At 47.4% G+C, this 20,754-nt stretch overlaps 7 protein-coding genes across 7 annotated transcripts; all 7 read right to left on the minus strand.

Moving 5' to 3' along the window:
* Positions 1–52: 52 nt before the first annotated feature.
* Positions 53–2,327, minus strand: F4812DRAFT_450497 (catalase; the record flags this gene model as incomplete). The annotated part of the gene is made up of 2 exons (XM_047936096.1): positions 53–2,047; positions 2,097–2,327. 2 exons carry the CDS (start codon positions 2,325–2,327, stop codon positions 53–55), a joined length of 2,226 nt encoding a protein of 741 aa, XP_047791553.1.
* Positions 2,328–3,787: 1,460 nt separating this feature from the next.
* Positions 3,788–5,499, minus strand: F4812DRAFT_470283 (uncharacterized protein; the record flags this gene model as incomplete). Its single annotated transcript, XM_047938962.1, has 4 exons — positions 3,788–4,636; positions 4,688–4,771; positions 4,829–4,954; positions 5,008–5,499. The coding sequence occupies 4 exons, from the start codon at positions 5,497–5,499 to the stop codon at positions 3,788–3,790; spliced, it is 1,551 nt and encodes a 516-aa protein (XP_047791554.1).
* Positions 5,500–7,734: 2,235 nt separating this feature from the next.
* Positions 7,735–10,751, minus strand: F4812DRAFT_422445 (general substrate transporter). The gene is made up of 5 exons (XM_047933655.1): positions 10,115–10,751; positions 9,684–9,997; positions 8,881–9,614; positions 8,693–8,819; positions 7,735–8,546 (listed from the first exon to the last, which is right to left on the minus strand). The coding sequence occupies exons 1-5, from the start codon at positions 10,225–10,227 to the stop codon at positions 8,161–8,163; spliced, it is 1,674 nt and encodes a 557-aa protein (XP_047791555.1). The 5' UTR covers positions 10,228–10,751; the 3' UTR covers positions 7,735–8,160.
* Positions 10,752–13,044: 2,293 nt separating this feature from the next.
* On the minus strand, positions 13,045–15,909 carry F4812DRAFT_450499 (glycoside hydrolase family 55 protein; the record flags this gene model as incomplete). The annotated part of the gene is made up of 8 exons (XM_047936097.1): positions 13,045–13,208; positions 13,331–14,527; positions 14,708–14,927; positions 14,996–15,159; positions 15,218–15,307; positions 15,366–15,420; positions 15,472–15,558; positions 15,616–15,909. 8 exons carry the CDS (start codon positions 15,907–15,909, stop codon positions 13,045–13,047), a joined length of 2,271 nt encoding a protein of 756 aa, XP_047791556.1.
* A 1,675-nt stretch (positions 15,910–17,584) lies between these two features.
* Positions 17,585–18,006, minus strand: F4812DRAFT_457781 (uncharacterized protein; the record flags this gene model as incomplete). Its single annotated transcript, XM_047937238.1, has 2 exons — positions 17,585–17,648; positions 17,738–18,006. 2 exons carry the CDS (start codon positions 18,004–18,006, stop codon positions 17,585–17,587), a joined length of 333 nt encoding a protein of 110 aa, XP_047791557.1.
* Positions 18,007–18,045: 39 nt separating this feature from the next.
* On the minus strand, positions 18,046–18,380 carry F4812DRAFT_457782 (uncharacterized protein; the record flags this gene model as incomplete). Its single annotated transcript, XM_047937239.1, has 2 exons — positions 18,046–18,300; positions 18,360–18,380. 2 exons carry the CDS (start codon positions 18,378–18,380, stop codon positions 18,046–18,048), a joined length of 276 nt encoding a protein of 91 aa, XP_047791558.1.
* Positions 18,381–18,926: 546 nt separating this feature from the next.
* F4812DRAFT_323440 (uncharacterized protein) lies at positions 18,927–20,074 on the minus strand. The gene is made up of 2 exons (XM_047931480.1): positions 19,860–20,074; positions 18,927–19,800 (listed from the first exon to the last, which is right to left on the minus strand). Exons 1-2 carry the CDS (start codon positions 19,966–19,968, stop codon positions 18,986–18,988), a joined length of 924 nt encoding a protein of 307 aa, XP_047791559.1. The 5' UTR covers positions 19,969–20,074; the 3' UTR covers positions 18,927–18,985.
* Positions 20,075–20,754: the final 680 nt, after the last annotated feature.

The raw sequence follows: 20,754 nt of genomic DNA on the forward strand, positions 1-20,754 counted from the left end.
AGTACCATTCTCCCTGCTTTCCAAACTCCCTCTTCGCATCCCGACATCTCTCTTAATACGCGACCTGCGAATTGAGTCCAGCCAATTCTCTGTCAAAGTTCCTGTGTTGCGAAACTTGGTACCAGAACTTCTCCAAGAACCCCGCTCCCTCCTTGGCAATTTTAACAGTCTCCTTCAAGCTGTCAGCCGACACGCGTGACATAGTAACAACACCATAGGATTCAACTGCTTTGTCGTTTGTCGAAACTTGAATTTCTGGTAATGCGAATGCTATCTTGAATAACTCGACAGCTTCACCAGTACCGCCGATGGCCTTGAGATGGCCGAACGCTTCGCGGAGCCAGTGCAGCGCTCGTCCGCTCTTAGATAGAGTCTTAACTGACTCAGCTCCTCCAGGAACGAATACCGCATCGAACAAGGTGGATCGCATGCCTTCAAGGTGGTGGTCAGGTTTAATTCCGCTACCTGGCGTCTTTGGTACACCCGCTGGGAATATCTCGGACCTGCGAACTCCAATTGTGAAGGGCAGTGCGCCAGATGTCTTTACAGCAGCCTTAACTGCACCGTAAATAGCGATGTCAAAGCCGTCTGCGATGATAATAGCAATTCGTCGGCTCGCAATTGTCGGGTTTGTGGACGGGAATTCTAACTGGCTGAGCTTGCTAGCCTTGTTGCCGTGGTTCGGTTTGGTCTGCTTCTCGGGCTTCGGTCCTCCAACCATCTCCGCTACAGTCTGAGCAAGTCCCAAGTCAATATCGGCTAACCGCTGCGACATGCGCTCATATACGACGGGGTCGTCGCAGTGGTCTAGCTCGAAAGAGAAAGCTGCGGCGACGTGGTTCTTCTCCGGTTCCGACAAGCTGTTATAGAACAACTGTGCCTGGTTGAAGTGTTCGCGGAACTTGGCACTCTTGGTTCGCGCCTTGATGCCTTGGACATTGAGTGGGGGCTCGATATACGCTCCTTCTTGTGCACTAGCCGGTGGTCGTGCTTCGAACCTGTTAGGCCAGTAGTTAACTTGTCCCTTGGCAATAGCGTGTCTGCCTTGGCCGTCACGGTTGAAGTTCAGGACGGGGCAGACGGGCTTATTAATTGGCAACTCCTGCCAGTTGATTCCAAGGCGGGACAGTTGCGTGTCAAAGTAGCTAAAGCTACGGCCTTGCAGGAGAGGATCATCCGAGTGAGCAATTCCTGGAACCATGTGCGCCGTACAGAATGCGGCCTGTTCAGTCTGAGTGAAGAATTCGTCGACGTTCCTGTTGAGTTCCATCTCACCGATGTATCGGACCGGGACAAGATCTTCGGGCCAAATCTTCGTCGCGTCAAGAATATCGAAGTCGAAGTCGTGTTCTCTAGACTCCGGAATGAGTTGAATACCAAACTTCCACTTCGGATAAGCACCGTTCTCGATCGCCTCCCACAGATCCTTGCGATGGAAGTCGGGGTCTTGACCTCCTATCTTCAAAGCCTCATCCCAGACTAACGAGTGAACACCAAGCTCAGGTTTCCAGTGGAATTTAACGAAGTGACGCTCGCCCTTCTTGTTAATGAGAACAAAAGTGTTGACACCGAAACCCTGCATCATTCGAAACGATCGCGGGATCGCTCGATCCGACATCGTCCACATAAACATGTGAGTAGCCTCGGTATGCATAAACACGAAATCCCAGAAGTTATTGTGCGCTGACTGAGCTTGCGGTACCTCGTTATGAGGCTCGGGCTTGACAGAATGAATAACGTCAGGGAACTTAATGGCGTCTTGGATGAAGAAGACGGGGATATTGTTTCCGACGATATCCCAATTACCTTCTTGCGTGTAGAACTTGACAGCAAACCCGCGCACATCACGTACGGTGTCGGCACTACCACGAGAGCCTGCCACGGTAGAAAATCGAACGAAAACAGGTGTCTCACGAGACGTATCTGTGAGGACTCCTGCAAATGTAACGTCTTCGGCACTCTCGAGTAACCGGAAAGTGCCGAATGCGCCAGTACCCCGCGCATGAACAACCCGTTCGGGAATACGTTCATGATCAAATCGATGAATCTACAGAAATTAGTAAAATGTCAGATACTAGAAATTCGAGTTTCCTCACTCTTTCTCTAGAAAATGAGTCCTCTAAAAGCATAGGTCCTGTCTTGTCGTTGTTGGCCACTCGCAACCATTCGTCGACATTGCCCATCTTTACACCAAAGTCAGACGTAATCCTGTCCTTGGGCGACACCGTCTGAGTGACGGTGTCGAGATCCGCGATCTTGCGGCCTTTCTCTCCGCCAACCATGGTTCTGACTCTATCCGCTGTATCTCGAATAATATGAGACGACATAAGGGCTATTGAACGATTTGGCGATGCCGAGTTGTGAAAACAAGGCAAGCTATACCGTACAAGTGTGAGACGGAAAATCACCAACTTCTTTTCAAACGTACCTACATCTCCTTCTTGTACTTAACCTGTAGGTTTCTTAGTGCCGCCTCTGACCGCACCTTCAAACGGTTCTCATCATATCTGCAGGTCACCATCGCACGTTGGAATTGCGTAGCACAACATATCATTGACGTCAAGAAACTATCACGACTACGAAAAAGGCTTGGTTGAGACAAAATGCTGGTTCAATAGTGGGGAATATGGAAATAATATAGTAATAATATAACTAGTGGGTTGAGGTTCCAAATTGGCAACAGAACCCCAAGCTTTTCAACGAAATAGTCAAAAGTGTTGATGTAATACATAAATACCCCGAAGTGCTATATCGTCATATCCTTGTCATCTTGAGCTAGGTCGCTGCGACGACGAGCCAATCACAGAAGCCATATTAGAATGCGAAGGCCACATCAGGAAAGCCCGGTTTTATTTACGGAGACCACGCGGGATCAAGGTTGACGAATTGCCCACTAATTAACTCTGAAGAAATTATTAGTGATGGTGACAGATCTGGACATAGCTTCAACATGTAATAAACACGAGGCCAAGAAGTTCTTAACTGATATTGAAATTGACAGGTACCTACTCTAATTGGCTACTCCCCGGATACGTAACGCTCTAGATGCTAAGGAATTCATTATGTCCTGTCCAGTGCCGCTTTTTCGATCCGGAGAGAGCAATGTTGAACGTGATAGACAAGTACTGGGGATTGGTGTTTATGGACCCTTGATATATCTTAGCGTTAGGTACCTTACATTGTCGAACCGTCATATGTTCATCTCTGTGATTTGATAAACTCATGAGTCTCATTTACTCGAAGTTTATGTTGTGCCCATCTAGGTACCTAGTCGTGACCATGTAGCACTTTCATATTTGCAAATTTCGGTCTACGGGAATAACCTCTGTTTGTGTTTATACGGCTTAAAAGTTAATAAACTGCTTCTGGTCCTAAGTCAACGAATATCGACAGATACAGAAGATATTACACGTCAAATCAACATTTTCACTAGGTACCTTACAAGTCTATCATATTTAAAATGCGTCAAGAAGCACAACATGTAATAGAAAAGAATAAACTCTAAATTCGGACTATCACGAAACGAGTGCTAATAATAAGTAATAAGTGTCCTCCATTCCCCCCATGCCATGAATATCGTCCGAAAACGCCAGCCTCCTTCTAGGTCTTGCCCAGGTATAATGATAAGAGCTTGTCACGCTAGATTCAACCGTCCATGAACGCCCACTCCCGCTTTTCCAGGTTTCCGAAAATGATCATAATCTCGTAGAGGCCGTCAAGATCCATTTATACTTGTGTGCCTACCTACCTGTTTCGGAAAGCTCCGAGGACCCCGTCTCCCATCGCTTTAACACGATCCACCATAGCCCGAAGGTCCCGGAAAGAAATACTGATTTTGAAGTTGTGGACCCGTGTAAGGTGCGAAATTCGGCGACTCGGATTGCTCTTGGCCCATGGTCTGGTTAAGTTGGCTATCGAAAGGAACCGACGCCGCAGGGTTAAACTGAGAGAAGTTTGTGGCGCCCTGGAGTTGGCCGTATTGAGCGCCATATTGATTCTCGATTTTGGGTAAGTCCAAATTAAAGTCGAGACCCGTAGACGAGTCCGGGTAGCCGGCAGTCGGTACTGTATTGCGAAGCCATTGACGATGCGCATAGTCCGGTGAAGCATTATTACCCTCTTGGAGCGAGATAGGGAAAGCCACACCGGACGCTACATATGAGTTAGGATCTTGACCGTAAACATTCGCCTTGGGATTAGGGGAGGGTTGCATCAGGAAAGCATTGGTGTTATTCGGAGCATTGGGAGCGTACGCCATTGCAGCCTCTTGAAATTCCTGAAACATATCTTCCCCATTTCCGGCAAGATTGGGACCCGGCGGTAGCATATTGCCAGTATCCTCTCCGCCATTGATCATGCTGCTGTCGTCGTGGTTATCCATGACTTTCTGGCCGTTTTGAGTGCTCGCGTCGTCGGAGCCCTTGAGACGTTTTAGATCGCGACCGCGCTTTCTTGCTTTCGAGATCTTATCCTCAAATGCCGCGGACCGCTTCTTCACCGTTCCGTAGGACTGCCCGTTTCTGTCAACAAGCTCGCCATTATGGGTCGTCTTGATGCCATTCTCCTGGGCAACTCTAATACCGATGGCATTCTGGACGTCTCGCTCTCCATTCAGTTTCCGGTTGGTGGCTTTTTGCTTTTGGTACGTTAGTTGGGTCTTCTTCAAACAGCCTTGGACTAAACTTACATTGAGCTCGGTTCTCGGGCGCCAAGCAAGACGGTGCTTGAATGTAGCGTCTTTAAAGAGGGACACTACAACATCCTTGGAGGACTAAATCTGTGAGTATAAAGATGGAAGTATATGTGGTTGGGGGGCTTATCAGCATACTCTAAGGGCATCGCAGACCGCTGCGAATCTCTCTACGAAGGAACCGTAGGAATTATACGGGGGCTCCTTGCAGTAGAGGTAATTAGGCAATCGACATTGTCCTGCCTGGGCATCACGGGTCGACAACTAAGGCGCGTTAGATTTCAAAACGGCAGGGAATTATACCTACGTATACTTACCAACACTGGCCATAGAACTAACTCGAATTCTATGTCGCTATAACTTCCCGATCGAATACGCCTAACGCTTTGCGACCCTTCTGGTTCGTAAGTTTGGCTGCAATCATGAGCAGCCTCAAAGAGCACTTTGACCAGTTGCTGCTGTTCTTGAGGGCTCGACGGGAAGTCAGAGCAGTTTCCCTTCGGTCGGTTGTGCATCTTTAGGTATTGATCGTGGACATGGCGGAAATGGACAAAATTCTGGATCAACCCTTGATAGCTGCCTGTCGTCGCTGTCATCATCTGCTCCATTTGCGGCTGAGTGACACTGGGCGTCTCTTCACGCGGGGAAGGCTGTAAAGGGATATTTCCGCCCGATGTAATTCTCCGGTGTGTCTCGAATTGCGGGAACGGGGCAGGAGCAAGGTTTTGGGGGACGGTAGGCATAGGAAAAGCGAAATTTCTGTACTGAGAATCCAGTTGGCGAGTATATCCTGCCTGGCTGTGATACATCTTCAATTTACTTGGGAGCAAGTAAATAGCAAATTTGGAAAGCAAGGTTGGTAAAGCAAAGGGGTTCTGGTAATAAATAAATATGAGTGAAATGTAACAAGAAGCGAGAATGGCGGCAGAGTAGAGGAAAGGAATGTTGGGATGCCTATTCCTGTAGATGTTTGGAGTAGGGAGAATAGGTAACGTTCAGTAGAGACGAGTGGTCGAAGATGTGTGGTTGGTATTAAATGGAAAAGGGGAAGACTTACTTTAAAGGGATATCACGCGAATAGCAGTTATGCTATGTCGTGTAAGCAAAAGCAAGTAGTAGAGCAAGTAGGAGAGCAAATGGAAGAGCAAGAGTGAAATCTAGAGAAGCTGGTGATAGAGCAAAGTTGTGGATGTTGATTGACAAGATGGGATGAAAAAACACGGGACATACCTGGGTTTATATGTGTGACCTCTGTCTCTACGAGACGGACAGAGGAGACAGATTTCAACTGGGAAGCTATCGTGAGTAACTAGAATAGGAGCAAAATGATACTAGTAATGGGCATGACGCAGGAAGTTTTCAGGTGTCTGCCAATTGTAAGGCTGGACAGGCGTTATAGAATACCTTCAATAGGTATAATTCAGCAGTAAGAATGATAGGGCGAAATAGGTGTTATTGAGTGACTTGGTACTTTATCTGAACAAACGAACCCATCTTCCATAATTGGGAGGAGCGAAGGTACACTAAAACCCATGGACCCACGCGCTCGCGACAACACGATTTGAGGGAGTTACATGCTCATTGGATGAACTCAACAAAATTGTAGCAGGAATTAGTTGATGGAAGGTACACGTCTGGTTCAACAACCAATGTAAAGGGTTAGAGTGACTTCAATGGCAAGTATATTTCCTCCTCTATAATGCCACCGAGGTAGGTATCTAATGATTCTGTCTACATGCGAATACATCAGGATGTACAGGTGACTGAAAAGATTGCTGTATTATTCCAAAGGGTGAATCTTCGTTAAGACAAGACGCTGACCCAAGAAGGAAAGAGGACATTGGATACAAAGACCAATACTAGTTTTACAACCCAGCTCTGGAGCGAGGAGGTCAAGGCTGAATAGGTTTCTGGTATACAAATCGAGTTGACAGAAGTACTGCCATACCAACACATCGGGTAAGGCATTGAAGAGCGGTCACACTATCTAGACGGATAAATACATTGTGGAATCACATGTACATGGCTTATACTAGACAAACATAGGAATAATTATTACAGTAGATGATAGATAAATTTTAACAGCTGTTGATTAGGCTCGGCCCTTGCCAGTTGCAGGAGACAGAAATATTCAGGGGCTCTGAGGAGGAATTTCTCTTTCCTCTTTTCCCTTATTTTTTAAAAAAATAATATATTTGCCAAGGTAGCAAATCTATAGCATTGCGCCTTAGGTGCTTAAGGACTTTGAAGGAGGAGTGTGTGGTATTGTTTCAACAATATCGTAAGAGGTATTTACCATCTTTGGTGTTTTCCCCTGAGAGGCCGGATTGGAAACGTACTTGCATTTTCGATTTTCCTAAGAAATTGTCCACTAAAACAAGATCAGCTTATTCGAATCTAGTACATCACTCCTTCCCCTTCCCCTTCCACTTCTCTTCCAGACTTTAGGTAGGTACCTCCTATGTATGTCTCTATAGGTACATAGGTACCTTACATGTAAATTTCTGGTTCGTTTAGGACCGTGACCTGTGAAGTTGTTTTAGCGGCGTTTTAACTTCACTAGGCCAAGTGTGTCATCAGCTGCTAACAGCTGGTAGCATTTGACGCATACTGTAATTCACTCTGTCAGCTGTTAGTACCACTCCCCATTTTGGAATCGAGCGATGTTTGAAAAAAAAAATAATAATTTTAACAACTTCATCTTTTTTACTTGCTTTATTCTACATTTAAGCCCTAAATCGGCTTTAACCGAAATTTCATGGAAGGTGTGCATTTCTCTACCACAAGCGAGTCTAATTTGTCTTCCATTCTACCTCCCGGCCTCTTAAACCACCTTGGTCTCCTATTATTCACGGCACCAGTCTTATCATCTATACAGATAAGGAGTTGCAATTTGTCCATTTATGAGGATTCACGTTCCAACAAAAACAAAACGCTTCTTTAAATCTTCTTTGCTAACGATTTGAGAAGTATCAAGTAAGTCCATATCAGCTAACTCCTGCATGATATCGTGAGATGAGCATTTTCGTCGCAGACAGTGACAACGATAATGAAGAACCCCCCTTTCCCTCCTCCCTCCCCAAATCGAAAAACAAGAATGAAATAAAAGCTTTACCCTGACTACCTTGATATTAATACATTCGGCGCATTTCACAATCGAAAATCATTCTGCTTATCGTATTCTAGGGTGTGATAAAGAATGTATTGACTATCAACATTCTTCGTTGTAGCAATATGGGTATCCAGTGACTGCAACCCCCCGTATAAGTAAGTGTAGATCTATGAAATCTAGTTCTGGTCTGATCCAGGTCTATCTAACCGAATCTACTATCCGAATTGGTCTAGGGAAAACTCAAGCCCCAGAGAGCTTCGTCGATTGAAGCATCAAATAATATAAACACCCGGGATTTAGTCATGGTTGGCCGTATTAATTGTACCAACTAGAAGTACTACCACGAGTCAATGAATCTTTAGTTCTCAATCTCCTCACGACTTCCAGCCTCATCACTCTTCTCGCCGCTCTTCTCGCTAAAAGCCTTCTCATGAACGACACCAGCAGGACCGGCAGCACGGGCAGCACCTCTAGCAGCGACATCAATGAGTCCGTACTTAAGCGCTTCTTGCTCGACCTCCTCAGGAGTAAGTAAGGGTAGCTCCTCCGCAGCTTTCACGTAAGACTTTTTCTCCACGAATCCCTTAGCGAAGATGATATCAATCTCCTCAAGTGATCGTCGGGCTGTTTCGGGGTAGAAGAACCAGATGATAGGCAAGAAGCAGGCATTGACAACAGCAAAGAACAGATACGTGCCCCAACCGATGTTGCTGATCATAACGGGCGTGACCATGACGATAAGGACTGCAATTCCATGTTAACTACTGACACTCGTAGGAAGGGAAAGAGAAGTTGGTATCGCGAGCAATCGACAAGCTTTACCCGACCCGGTAGTTATTCGGGCGACAAGACAGTCTCACAACGATCAAAAATAACAAAATGGTACGTACAGTTGAAGAGCCAGTTCGTGCAAGTTGAAGTAGCGTTCGCCTTTGCGCGAGTCTTGATCGGGTTGATCTCAGCAGGGTACAACCAAGGAAGCGGGAGCCATGTGGCGCCAAATGAGGCAATGTATGTCTGTCGACCGGGTTAGTGTCTCTTATATCATTCACAGAATATGTCTAAACAGGAAACTTACGAAAAGACCAACGGCTGCACCCTTGGCTGCGTTCGAGGCTTGACCAGGAATATGAGGACCGGGAATAAGACAAGCGAAGGTGAGAACCATAGACAAGCATTGTCCGACAGTTCCGTAGAGGAATAACTTTCGTCGCCCAACACGCTCAATGATAAACCAGGAGGTTGTAGCGAAAATTGCATAAACGATCATGTTCACACCACCCATGAGCAATGCCATGTTTCCATCGCCCGGGGTAATGCTCTGTTCGAACAGAATAGGGAAGTAGTAAATGACTGCGTTGCAACCGCCAATTTGCTGCATCAGCTGACTGCTAGAGCCGAGCAACATACGTCGGAAATGCTGAGTCTTGCCACCAGTGAAGAGGGCTTTGACAGGGGTGCTCTTCTGGCCGGAGAAACCGCTGGCACGGATGGAGTCCAAAATGATGTCTCGTTCTGTGTGAGTCTCCTCGCTGCCAATCTGGTAACCTCGCAAGGCCGAAATAACGTGCTCGGCGTCCTCATATCGTTCGTGGGTGAGGAGCCAACGCGGACTTTCGGGTAGGAAAATCATGGAAATGCAGACGAAGAGACCGAAAATGATTTGGAAGGCGATAGGGAAACGCCATGAAAGGTCTTCGCTACCATAGCTACAGCCATAATCTATCCAATATGCGATCACAGTACCGAAAGCGATGATACCGCCTTCAATGCAGATGAGCAGACCTCTGTTTGAGGTTCTACTGCATTCAGCTACAGAAGCGAAGCGTTAGAACCAAAAATGTTGGTGCTGGTGTAGCAGCATCGTTGGAAGTTACATACCTTGATAAGTGGGAATAGTGGAGGTGTTGATACCGTTGCCGACACCGGTAACGACTCTGCCGATAATAAACTGAGCCAGCGGTTGGTGGTTCGGGAAGGATGTCACTTGAATTGTGGCGCCGATGATCATAATAAATCCTCCCAGTATCATTGCCTTCCTTCTGCCGAGTAAATCGCCGACTCCGAGAATGAATATGGCGCCTATAAGGCAACCGATCTCGTAAATGGCAGTGACAAGACCTTGCATAGTCGGATTATCTTTGACTTCTGTGAAGACATTCGCAAAATGGGGTGATCCAATAATACCGCTCATCCTAAAACATGGTCAATAATTCTGAATTTTTACTGGATTTGTTATTGGGGGTCTGATGCGCGCCGTGCGCAAACGAGTATCGGGAATCGTGGGGGATTTTGATGGTATCACAACATACACTCCTTGGTCGTATCCGAACAACAAAAATCCGGTGGTGGCTACCGTGCTGACCATCATGGACAGCGACCGGCCCTGAAGGCCCATGTACGTTGGCGTTGTGCCCTCCGCCATGTTGAATTACACGCTCCGGGAATTTAGTAACGGAGCCACGCAGTGTGGTGAACTTCCCGACGGTTCACGAATATGCAGGCAGATCTAACAAAGATCCCTTTGATCTCTGTGAAAAATACCACTCTGAAATGGCCTCGGCGAAAATGAGGGGTGAAATTTGACCGACTCCGGATTTTCAATCTAGTACCAGATTGAGGGGACGTATGGAGGTGTGGGAGCAAGACCTGGGGAGTCCGGAGAAGGGCGGGCCTGACCCTCATATAATGATGGAGAAACGAGCCCGGTTTGCTGCTGACAAAGGCCATGCGGGTCTATATACGGCCTATACAGTCTATAGTCTATACAGACCGATACAAGACATATACACACACGCAGACACTGTATGCAGACAAAGCCAAAAAGGCTCCTGAGAGGTGGAACGAACGCAACAAACCACGCTAAGTTGAACTTTTGCACGGAGCTACTTAAGGTACTTAATCACTACACCTACCAAGGTGGCACTAAGGCTGGTTCTCAGACTCATCCTGGATCTTGAACCAAGCTTTGCCCCCGGCGTTAACAGTTGGAACTACAACTCTGCAAGGCCCTGCATGCTTGTTGGACCGGGGCCGAACCAAACGCTGATCGTGCCGATCCCTCAAAGGTTTCCCTTTTGGCTGCTCTTGTTTAAAATGCTTGTTGGTGGGGTCGAGTTTTTAGTTTTTTTTTCCCTTACAAGTCTACAGGTCAGGTACGGCTGCTTTCTGTGTCAGGCATGCTTCATGCTTCACACCTGTCAGGGTATGACGACCCGAAGAGATGAGGTCATATTTCAGTACGTTCTGGCATTGTCCGGCATTGTCCCATTATTCCCTCGGTTCGGCTAAGAGGATGCCCAAAGTAAGATTTCGCATTGGGCTAAGCTGACTGGTTGGATTCAGGGGTCCAGCGGCAATCCCCCCATGTAAGGCATGCAAGGTTAGCGGAATGGCTTGCCTAGTCCTCACTGCGTTTAGTCTCTCTCCAGTCTCTCCAAGTCCCTTCACCTAGTTGGGCCAATTATAATTTAATTCAGCAAAATTCGCCGAGAAAGCTTTGTAGCCCAAACGATGTTGTGGCATTCGAAGAACGTCACATACGATATACTCGATTGTCCTTTAATTTTTTTTATTCTTTTATTATGAATACGTAAATGATGGAATCCCTACGTCATCAAAGAAAGCAAGACGTCGTGGCTTTCAACAATAAGTAATAAAGAAGTGTGCGTGGGATCCTGGCTGCTGGCTGGCACAGGAACGATTATATACTTGGTATTATACCAGGTAACTACCTCAGGTACCTAGTCGGTAAGTATGATTATACGTACTAACAAATATGTATCAACTTGATAAACTTGTACGACTCTGTGGCGGATTCGGCTTTCCTAAGTAAGTAGAACCGATCAATCAGATGTCTGATCGTCACCGACCATTGCCGCTACCGTATCCTTGAATCCTTCAAATCTCCAAATTTTACGCGGGGGTCAGGAATGGCCTTTTCCCCTCGATGGGTCGTTTACTCCATGGGGTTAACCCCAAGCTTTTTTTCTTCTCCTCGAGTCCCAAAAACCCAGGAATTGGCAAGGTACCCAGGCCGGCTAGGGCATGGAGGCCCCCGTCCCATAACCGTACACCGTGACTTTACGTGGGGCTCCATTGTGGATGATTTAGTGGAGGTTTATTTCCACTACACGCGCCATATCCAGCCATATTCAGCCATATTCAGCGTCCTCCCTCCTTCAGGGTCCACTATCGCCATCTAATAACCCTACCTATTACCCGGCCAGGGCTCGGTGAGATATTCCAAGGTCTTACCTCATTAGAAAGATGCAGCGCGGATAGCATATCCTGCACGAATCCCCAGGTGATACAGCTAGGTAGTGTAAAAATTCCCGAATGCGTCACATGAATGAGAGCTGAGGAGAATTCTCGTGAGAAATTTGTTGTTGGCAGGAATTCGCAATCACTTGCCTCTCAGACACTAACAAATAAACCTGCTCATACTCGAACAGGAAGATGTGTGTCGCTGCTTATTGACCCGAAGGCTGGCTGGCTGTAGGTCAGCGCGGCTGCATGGGGGCTAAAGCACGATTTACTCCGGCCGATATCTCGCGTCGACCTGCGAACATGAACTAAATTCATACTGATCGGCGTCCATCATGCTGCGTGACTCTTGTTATTTGCCAGGAACGAGTTAGGGCAAGACATATAATTACAAATAGATTCCACAGAGGTATTAGCTAAGAAGGTTGAAAAGGGATAACCAATAGCAATTAACTAGGTACCTAGATTTACGAGGTTCGCAAAAATATCCATAACGTATGAGCCAGTAATAGGTAAGGATAAGAAATGAAAGGCATGATTTCTGTCGAAAAAATTGGTAAGAAATATCATCTGGCCCCGAAAAAAATTTCGCGTTTGTTAGGACAGATAATAAGCAAGTTTCAGCTGCTCGAATTTCTTGTTATAGTAAGCCGGAAGATAGATCTTCGTTCCTAACCAACGACCAAAGAAAGGGGGCACACATGGCATATATACACTAATACGAACCACTGGCGACATGCGGCGCATAGATGAGCTTGAACAACATGAAAATGAAGTCATTGTGCATACGAAGGATTCTGACGAACATTGCAACGCAAGAAAACAAAAATATTTGAGCTATCACATGCTTATATTAATGCTTTTTGGACTAAACTATATACGTGGAATGATGTGCGGTCAAGGGCTTGCATACGCAGATCTAGATATTACGAATACAATGCACGTGGAACTCGAAGCCTGTCTTCCCTTACGTGTCCTACGGCGTGTAACGGCCCACCAAACTACCCCAGGACCCTTCGAAGTTTGGCTGCGTGGCGATGCTGGTTCCGTCTCCGAGCCGGAGTGCCGTACGAGTGCTCTTGGAGCAGATACCGTACGCGTTGAGGTTTGCTGGCGTCTGGGCGATCCAGTGCATGTAATCTGTCGTAAATCGAAAATGGAAAAATTAGTAACGGATACGACAAGGAAGATTACGAAAAGGAAATTAAAAAAAAAAAAATTGCTGGTGCTGGTGCTGGTGCTGGTGCTACTCATGAACTTACCCTGACAATCTCCCGAGCATCCCTGGTATGACGGGCCGCTGAAGAAGGCCCAGGACGCGGACGCGTACGTGTATATATCGGAGCCGCCCTGGATGTAATTGGCGAATCCCATGCGACACCTCTTGTCGCCGCCGTTGCACCAGGAGAAGTCCGGGTCGCCCCAGTTCTTCGCGTCCGCGGTCCAGGGGGCCGGCGGGGTCTGCTGGGCGTTGTCGCCCTGGTCGTAGTTGGTCTCGGACTGCAACAAGGTGACCAGGACGTTCTTCGCGTTCCGCAGGTTCAGCTGGTACAGCCACCAGTGCTCGCTGCCCAGCGCGTGCAGCCAGATGCCCTTCGTCGACTCCACGAGCGCCCCGCCCTTCGCCGCGATGCTGCACCCGCCCCCGCCCTCCGTGAAGTGGTCGGCCACCCAGTTCCACACGTTTTCCACGTACACCGACGAGCTCGGCGTGAAGTGCAGTCCCAGGAAAGCCGCTTGGCATTCGTTGCCCGCGTCCTTGCAAGCGTCCGCTAGTGCGGAAGCCCCGAGTGTGCCGCCGACGGTAATCAACGAGTTCCACAAGCCTACGTCCCCGGGAGATGAGCCGGCGATATTAAATTGTACGATGATGGCGCCGGGAAGGACATCGGAGACGGTGAACCGCATATCTTGGATCTGGGCCGTGCCAACGTCGCCATTTTTACCGACGGAGACGACCGGCCTCGGGTTAGTCGAGTCTTTGAACTTAGAGCCGTTACCAGTGATCGTAGCCCAAGCCTCGCCAACGATGCGCGAGCCTTTCGGTATGATTAGAGTATCGTCGATCCTGTACTTTCCGAACGGGAAATAAGCAATCTTGTTGTGGTCCGCCGCGTACTGCAGCACTTGGTTGAGCACCTCGGACTCGTCCTTGGTGTTGTCTCCCAGAACTTTGTGGCCGCCGTTTTGGGCAGAGTCCTTCACGTTGATAAAGTCCGACACGGGATTCTTAGCGTAGTTGGGGGCGGGGATAACTGGATACCTGCCATTGGGCGCCAAAGCGGCGGGTCGCTTCAACGACGACGATACTGGGCCGTAGATGGGATTACCGTTCACGGTGTTTCCGTATGAATAGTTGTCCACATGACTCTTAGGACCCAGTGCTGTTTCTCCCCGGACACGGGCAATATCCGAGTTCGTGTCTTTCTCCAGGTTCTCGATTAGGAATGATGGATATCCTATTAATTTCCTGTCAGTATCTCGTTCAATCGAACACTGTGTAGGTAGGTACTCTTGAGGAGGGACCGCTAAGGAAATTTTAGGTCTCGAACAACGTGGCATTGCAGGCTGGTCGAGTGGAGAAATTAAGAGGGTCGACCCCGTGGAGTCAACAATTAGTGAAGGCGACGATCACTGACCTGAAGTTACAAAGGTTACCCCGGAATTGACTGATTTCGCGTCAACAAGCGCGATCCACGGCGCTCCGCCGTCGTGGTTGACCGCGGTTCCAACAGTATCGAAGGTCGCGCCGACAATGCTGATAGTATTGCCGCCGTTGATCTTCATACCAACTGTGTTCTGATAGAAATAAATACTCTTGTAGAGGGCTTGCTGATGGCCGTTATGCCAAATACCGTTCTTGGTTTCATCAGTATCCCCTCCGCAATGCCAAAAGGAGAAGGGGAGGGTGGGTGTTTGCTACTTACCTGCCCACGTTCGACTCGAACATCAGCTAGACCAAGGGTAGAGCCTCTCGCAAGTTGGATACCCGTGTGTCCCTTACCGTTAACAGACGAAGCCATGACAATTTTGACATTCTGCAGCTGGGCTGCTTGAGCGACTGACCAATCGAGCGCAGTGAACTCATTACCTAACAATCGTCAGAAGAGTAGATCAAGATGTTATTCGCGATGCTAAAACAATCTTACCCCTTGGGATGCTGGTGGTGTCAAGTATGATATTTTTTACTCCAACCGCGAAGGAAAGCTCCCCCCTCCCACCAGTTTCTGGATCCTGACCTGCAACATACGGTCAGAAGTTTCTCTTATTCCCTCTTCGGTGACAAGGTTGGCCTACCGGTCAGAAGGGTCTGTTCTCCCGAGAAGCCAGATGCGGCTTTGATTGTAGGTGGCTGACTGAAGTTAGCGAGTATAACCTAAACGAGGTAACTTTATACACTTACGTTTGTAGCATCGCCCATAAGAATAGTATCGGTGTTCATGCGGATGGTTTCGCTGACTTCGTATGTTCCAGGTGGGATATAGACGACCTAGGCGGATCACACCTTAGCGCACGATGAACCAGACATAGTATAACATATACCTACCCTTGGTTGAGATGCCAACCATTGAGAATGTCGCTTCTTTCCGTTGCCCGCATCATTTATAGCCGCCGCAATTCCAGGGCCGTCACCTGGCTTAACAGCGATATATACGGGATAGTTGTAGTCATCGCCTAGGTCCGGCGCATAACCGCGAGCCTGGCCTGTGTGGTCCATGTTAGCATACCAGAAACTGGTAGCCCTTTTAGCGAGATCTTCAGACGCCCCCGTGCTGGACGGGATGCTCAAACACGCAGCTCTCCCCAGTAGAGCCACAGCAAGAAGCTTAAGGATAGCCATGTTGGAAAAAACCAGCTGGATAATACAGGTACGATGAGCCAGTGTCAGGACTCAGTCAGTCAGCAAAAAGGCTCGCTATGATATTCGCATTGTGCAAAACCGGCGAGTGAGGTTATATACTTTCGACGTAGCATTAGGTTGGACGCCAGCGACATTTCTAGCAAGGCTTGTTGAGCATGGAGGGCCGCATACGAGCTTCGCATCGGGAAGCTATCTTATGATGACGCCAGCGAAATACCTAGGGCCTAGGGGGGGTTCGCTAATACTCATATACAATGTCACAACAGACACAGCGCTCTTGAGGGCTGAAGGTTCGTGATAGTGTCAGATATATTTGATTACAAAGATGCCGAATAAGAGATTCAGCTTTGAACCTTTATATAAGGCCTCAAGGCTTAATACTTAAGACTTAAGGCTTACGGCAATTGAATATGACCATTTCGCCTCATGGAGGGACTTTCTGCATTGCCCTTTCCCCTATGAGGGCCATAATTACGATTGTCCAATTATCGTTTCCACAACAGTGAGCTACATTATCCAGTCAGGGGCAGGAGGTAACATTGCGCCCGATCAGCTCAAATCGGTTCCAAGTCAGCTTCAAGTCAGCTTCAAGTCAGCCCGCGGCGCAACTACATCTCGCTTTTAGATCTAACCAGATGTCGATTTTATGGAAAGTTTCGACTTGGCGAAAACAGATCGATATTCTAATGATCTAGCCCATCAAAAGTATTACGTTATTTGGCTTGTAAAGCGTAGGAGTTACCCCGAGTCTACTACGCTTCGAGGGTAGCTGATACCACTACGGACGGCGTTATGAGGTAGGTGGATTCGCGGTAAGCCAGATATAGAATCAGACCTTCCTTTTAGAGCTGACAGGACAGAAACTATGCTAACTTTAGAACAGCATTAGATTAGACTCACCCCGTCCTTGGCTAGTATTTATCTAGATTTAAACAATTTTACTCTAGGTAAGCGAATGCAATTCCTACTACCTTCAGCTCTGCAGTTTTCCGTTCAATTTTATTCTTTAAACGTTATTCGCAGGCTCGTAAGCTTTAATGCAAGGACTGCACGATTCTAGATGATAGGTACCAAAGATAAATCTTTTATGATGCGAACCTACCTCTTATTATGTAGGTAGTGAGCATCTTTAGACATCTTCAGTTATGACTTAGACATAACACTATTATCCTTGGATGATATAGTGTGCTCGATATCAAACACAACCTTAGCTATGAGATGATGACAGGTGGAGAAGAGCTTGTTTGCACCTGTAGCAAACGCATACCTATCCGTTTAGCAAGGACCAGCGGTTCGGTATTGCACCTTTCCTTGTTTCTCGTGCGACGACGAAATGATAGATCTGCACCACGCTAATCTATGCAATATAGACATGTAAGGAGAACCGTGTTGAACCCAGCGTCTTTCACTTGGCTCGCCGGCTGCTCTCTGCCGAAGCAATCATTCACGTCAACCACAGACTTTCCTTGGGATCCGCTAGCCCCTTTCTCATTTCATATCAAATTTCATCTCAATTTACAACGATGTTGCCATCATGCATAGTATATAGAAGGGGACCTAACCCAAATCTAGAGTCGTACCTAACCTTAACCCAGCTACCATACAGCATAGCACCGCGCCCGTCTCCGAAAAAAAAATGAGAACCCACCGTCATTTAATAAGTATGCATTAGTCCATATTGGTCCATGTAAAGTGACTTGCCAGCCGTAACCAAGTAGCTGTTATAACGAAGTTAACATCACGAATGACTGACAGTGAGGGAAATCAGGTGCTAAATCTAGAGTCTTAAAAAAACATCGGTACTTACCCGGTGCGTCCGTCATGTTCGCGATCAAAGCCTCCTCTCCCAGCCCAGAGTTCCTCCATAGCGAGTTGATGCTGGCTCTTCGGCTTGCCCTCGGCAATCCGCTTCTTCTCGAAGAAGACGTAAGCCGCGTAGAAGATGGAGCTGGTGCAGCTCCAAGCATTTTGGTAAGCCCAACTTCCGGCCCCATCCATAGTTCCATTCTTAGACAGGAAAAAGTTCATGCTTTTCTGGCTGACTTTAATAGCATTGCAAAACTCGCCTTTCTTCATGATGCCGTTGTCCAGAAGCTTGTTGATCATGTTCCTTACTTAGTTGCATTTCATGTCGATATAGAAACCCTCAGTTGAGATATGGGAAAGGTCCTGCTTATACGCAGCGATATCGTCGTCTAAGGAAGTTTCCGACTTGCGTTTCTTGCCAGCGGTGGCATTAGCCTTCGGGGCTGATGCAGGAGCTTCAGTCGTAGTCTTAGCAGGCTTTTCGACGGGCTTCGCATCCGCTGCAGGAGGGTTGGTGGCTTGGTTTGCCTGATTGCTGGCATCTTGAAGCGCTGGCCTCGCCGACTAAATTTCAGTTAATAATAAATCAGAAATTATGCTATTAGATGACAGGCACGCCTTACTGCAGGTTTGACTTTCACCATGGTTAGAGTAGGTATGTAAGGTATCTTTCGAAATTTGACTCGTTAATATGTTATGTTAGAAAGTACCTAATAGAAGGTCGCAGTAAATAATATTAATATGTTGAAAGCCAAAATGGAACTGGGGAATTAGGTCTAGGTTAGATACAGCGAGGTACCTGTTATACAAGTTATACAAAATATAGACGCAAAAGACGCGACAGTTTACTTTACATCATGATCGCAACGCGACAACGCGATGGTTCGTGCAGAACACGACCGAATACATTGACGTCAACTAAAACTCACTAATCCGTAAAAGTAAGACGATAGCCCTAAATATTTGCCCCACTAATAAAATGTTTTAGTAAATGTCACTTATGGATGGGAAAGTTCCCTTATACCAAATCATCAGGTATACCAAATCATCAGGGTTCCTATATTGGCGTTCATATAATACATCCCTAGGAGGTAGGTATCTTTTTGCGTATTTGCGTTTATATAATATATAATATAATAGGTACCTATCTAAGGTAAGACAAACAAAAATCCGAACCTAGTTTACAAGTATATCAAAATTCCAACACCCATCATCATCTCGCATAATATGGGATAGCCTTCCGTGCTGTTTATCTAAGGCGGCGGTTCTGCTGAACGCTGTTGCGCTTCTTCAAGCGGTAAGCAACTGCCCTCTTGCGCGCAGCAGGGGACTGGGTAAAAGCCGCCGAGCCTCCGAACGGCCCCGCGATCGCGTTGTTTCGGACTCGGACAATGCAGACGTTCTGAGCATCCCCGACGGTAGCATCGCACGTCATTCCCTCGGGCATCTTCACAGTCAAGGGGAAGTCGGTGTTGGTGGCCGCCGATAGTCCTAGGAAACCCACGCCCGGTACATCCTGCGTCACCTCGGCGGTTTTGAACGCGTCCGGGTCCTTGCCGCCCGAGGTTCCGTCAACAGCCGCCTCGATCGGGCCAGCGCCATCCTGGTTGATCTGTCGGAATGTCATAGTGATGGAGCCGTCGTCAGCACATGTGGGGAGTCCGGATGTGCTACCCTGGCCAGCAGTGGCGGCGACGAACGTTTCTTGAGGCGTTTCGCTTTTGCTACCCTGACCGGTTTTAGCTTTGTTGCCACCGGCACGGCCACCAGTGAGCCCCGAAAGCAAATCGCCTAGCCCACGAGGAAGAAGGGTGCTTTTCTTCGCTACGTTTCCTGGAATATCGTCCTCCACGCCTGTACTGGCAGCAGAGCCGTTGTTGGTCGGAGCAGCGCCTGTACCCATAAAGTTCTGGATCATGACGGCAGCGTCGATAGGTCCATTGCCTTGGGTACGGCCCAGGGCGCTTGCTTTGCCCGATGCTATTTCGCGGTCCCTAATGATCGCGGTATCGGCTTGTGACCCACAGCGGTTGGTGGTACAATCCCGGGGCGTGCCGTCGGCAACTATGTTTAATCAGTACGAAATACACTATCTCGAATCACCAGGCTGCCTCATAACATACCGCTGAGACCAGGCATTACCACTCCATTTGCTCCCTTGATATTTGTCACTAGTCCGTGGCCATAGGCAGTGGCGAGAAGGCCGGAAGTAGCAATAAGTGAATAACGCATCTTCGCAACTGGGGAGATTATAAACAGAAATTATGATGTTGAAATATGCCACCAGGGCTGTCCTCAAGACAATTAGAAGAAAAGGGCGAATTGAAAAAGGAGTAAGTTGAAGGGTTTGGTGTTGTGCTGATGAGAGTAGAATCATCTCCGAACTGCGATTCCTCTTGAATCTTATATACACCATCTTGGCCGTAGTGAATTGTTCGATACGAATTATTCGGCCTGCAGTTGGCAGTGTGTGTTTGTAAACAGGCCACTGCCTAACCTACCTAAACTTAACCTAACACAAACTATTCCGCTAACTTTGAGCCCAATACTCTCGTCCGAAGTTTTCGAAACGATAGACAAAACGCATAGAAAAAGCCTTGGAGCCAATCGCATTAAAGCATTGAGATACATCCACTTTTCATATCTACCTGGGTAACAGTCTCAGCTACCCCTCGGCTTCAAAATAAGAATTTAGACTCATTGGGGCTAAGCTACCTGGTATAAAGCTGCGTGAAGCTATATCGTTTCAAATTTTCGGGTCTCGATAAGTTTCCTAAAGGCGCTAAAAAGAAGCCAAAGTCTGACAGTTTTCTAGAATCGCGTCTAATATCGATACATTTCAATGCCTAACACAATGTTGAAGGTTTTCATTCTTGGAGAAGCAAGAGACCTTTAGCTAAAGCTACCTAGGTTAGAGGTAGGTTAGGTACCTTATACACTTATCGAACCCTTTTTTCTTCATCAGTATATCAAACACCTAGGGTAAGCTATACTCGGTTTTTAACCAATTTGTTTCCA

The sequence above is a fragment of the Daldinia caldariorum genome, assembly GCF_022478825.1.
Source record: "Daldinia caldariorum strain CBS 122874 unplaced genomic scaffold F4812scaffold_5, whole genome shotgun sequence".
Classification (NCBI taxonomy): domain Eukaryota; kingdom Fungi; phylum Ascomycota; class Sordariomycetes; order Xylariales; family Hypoxylaceae; genus Daldinia; species Daldinia caldariorum.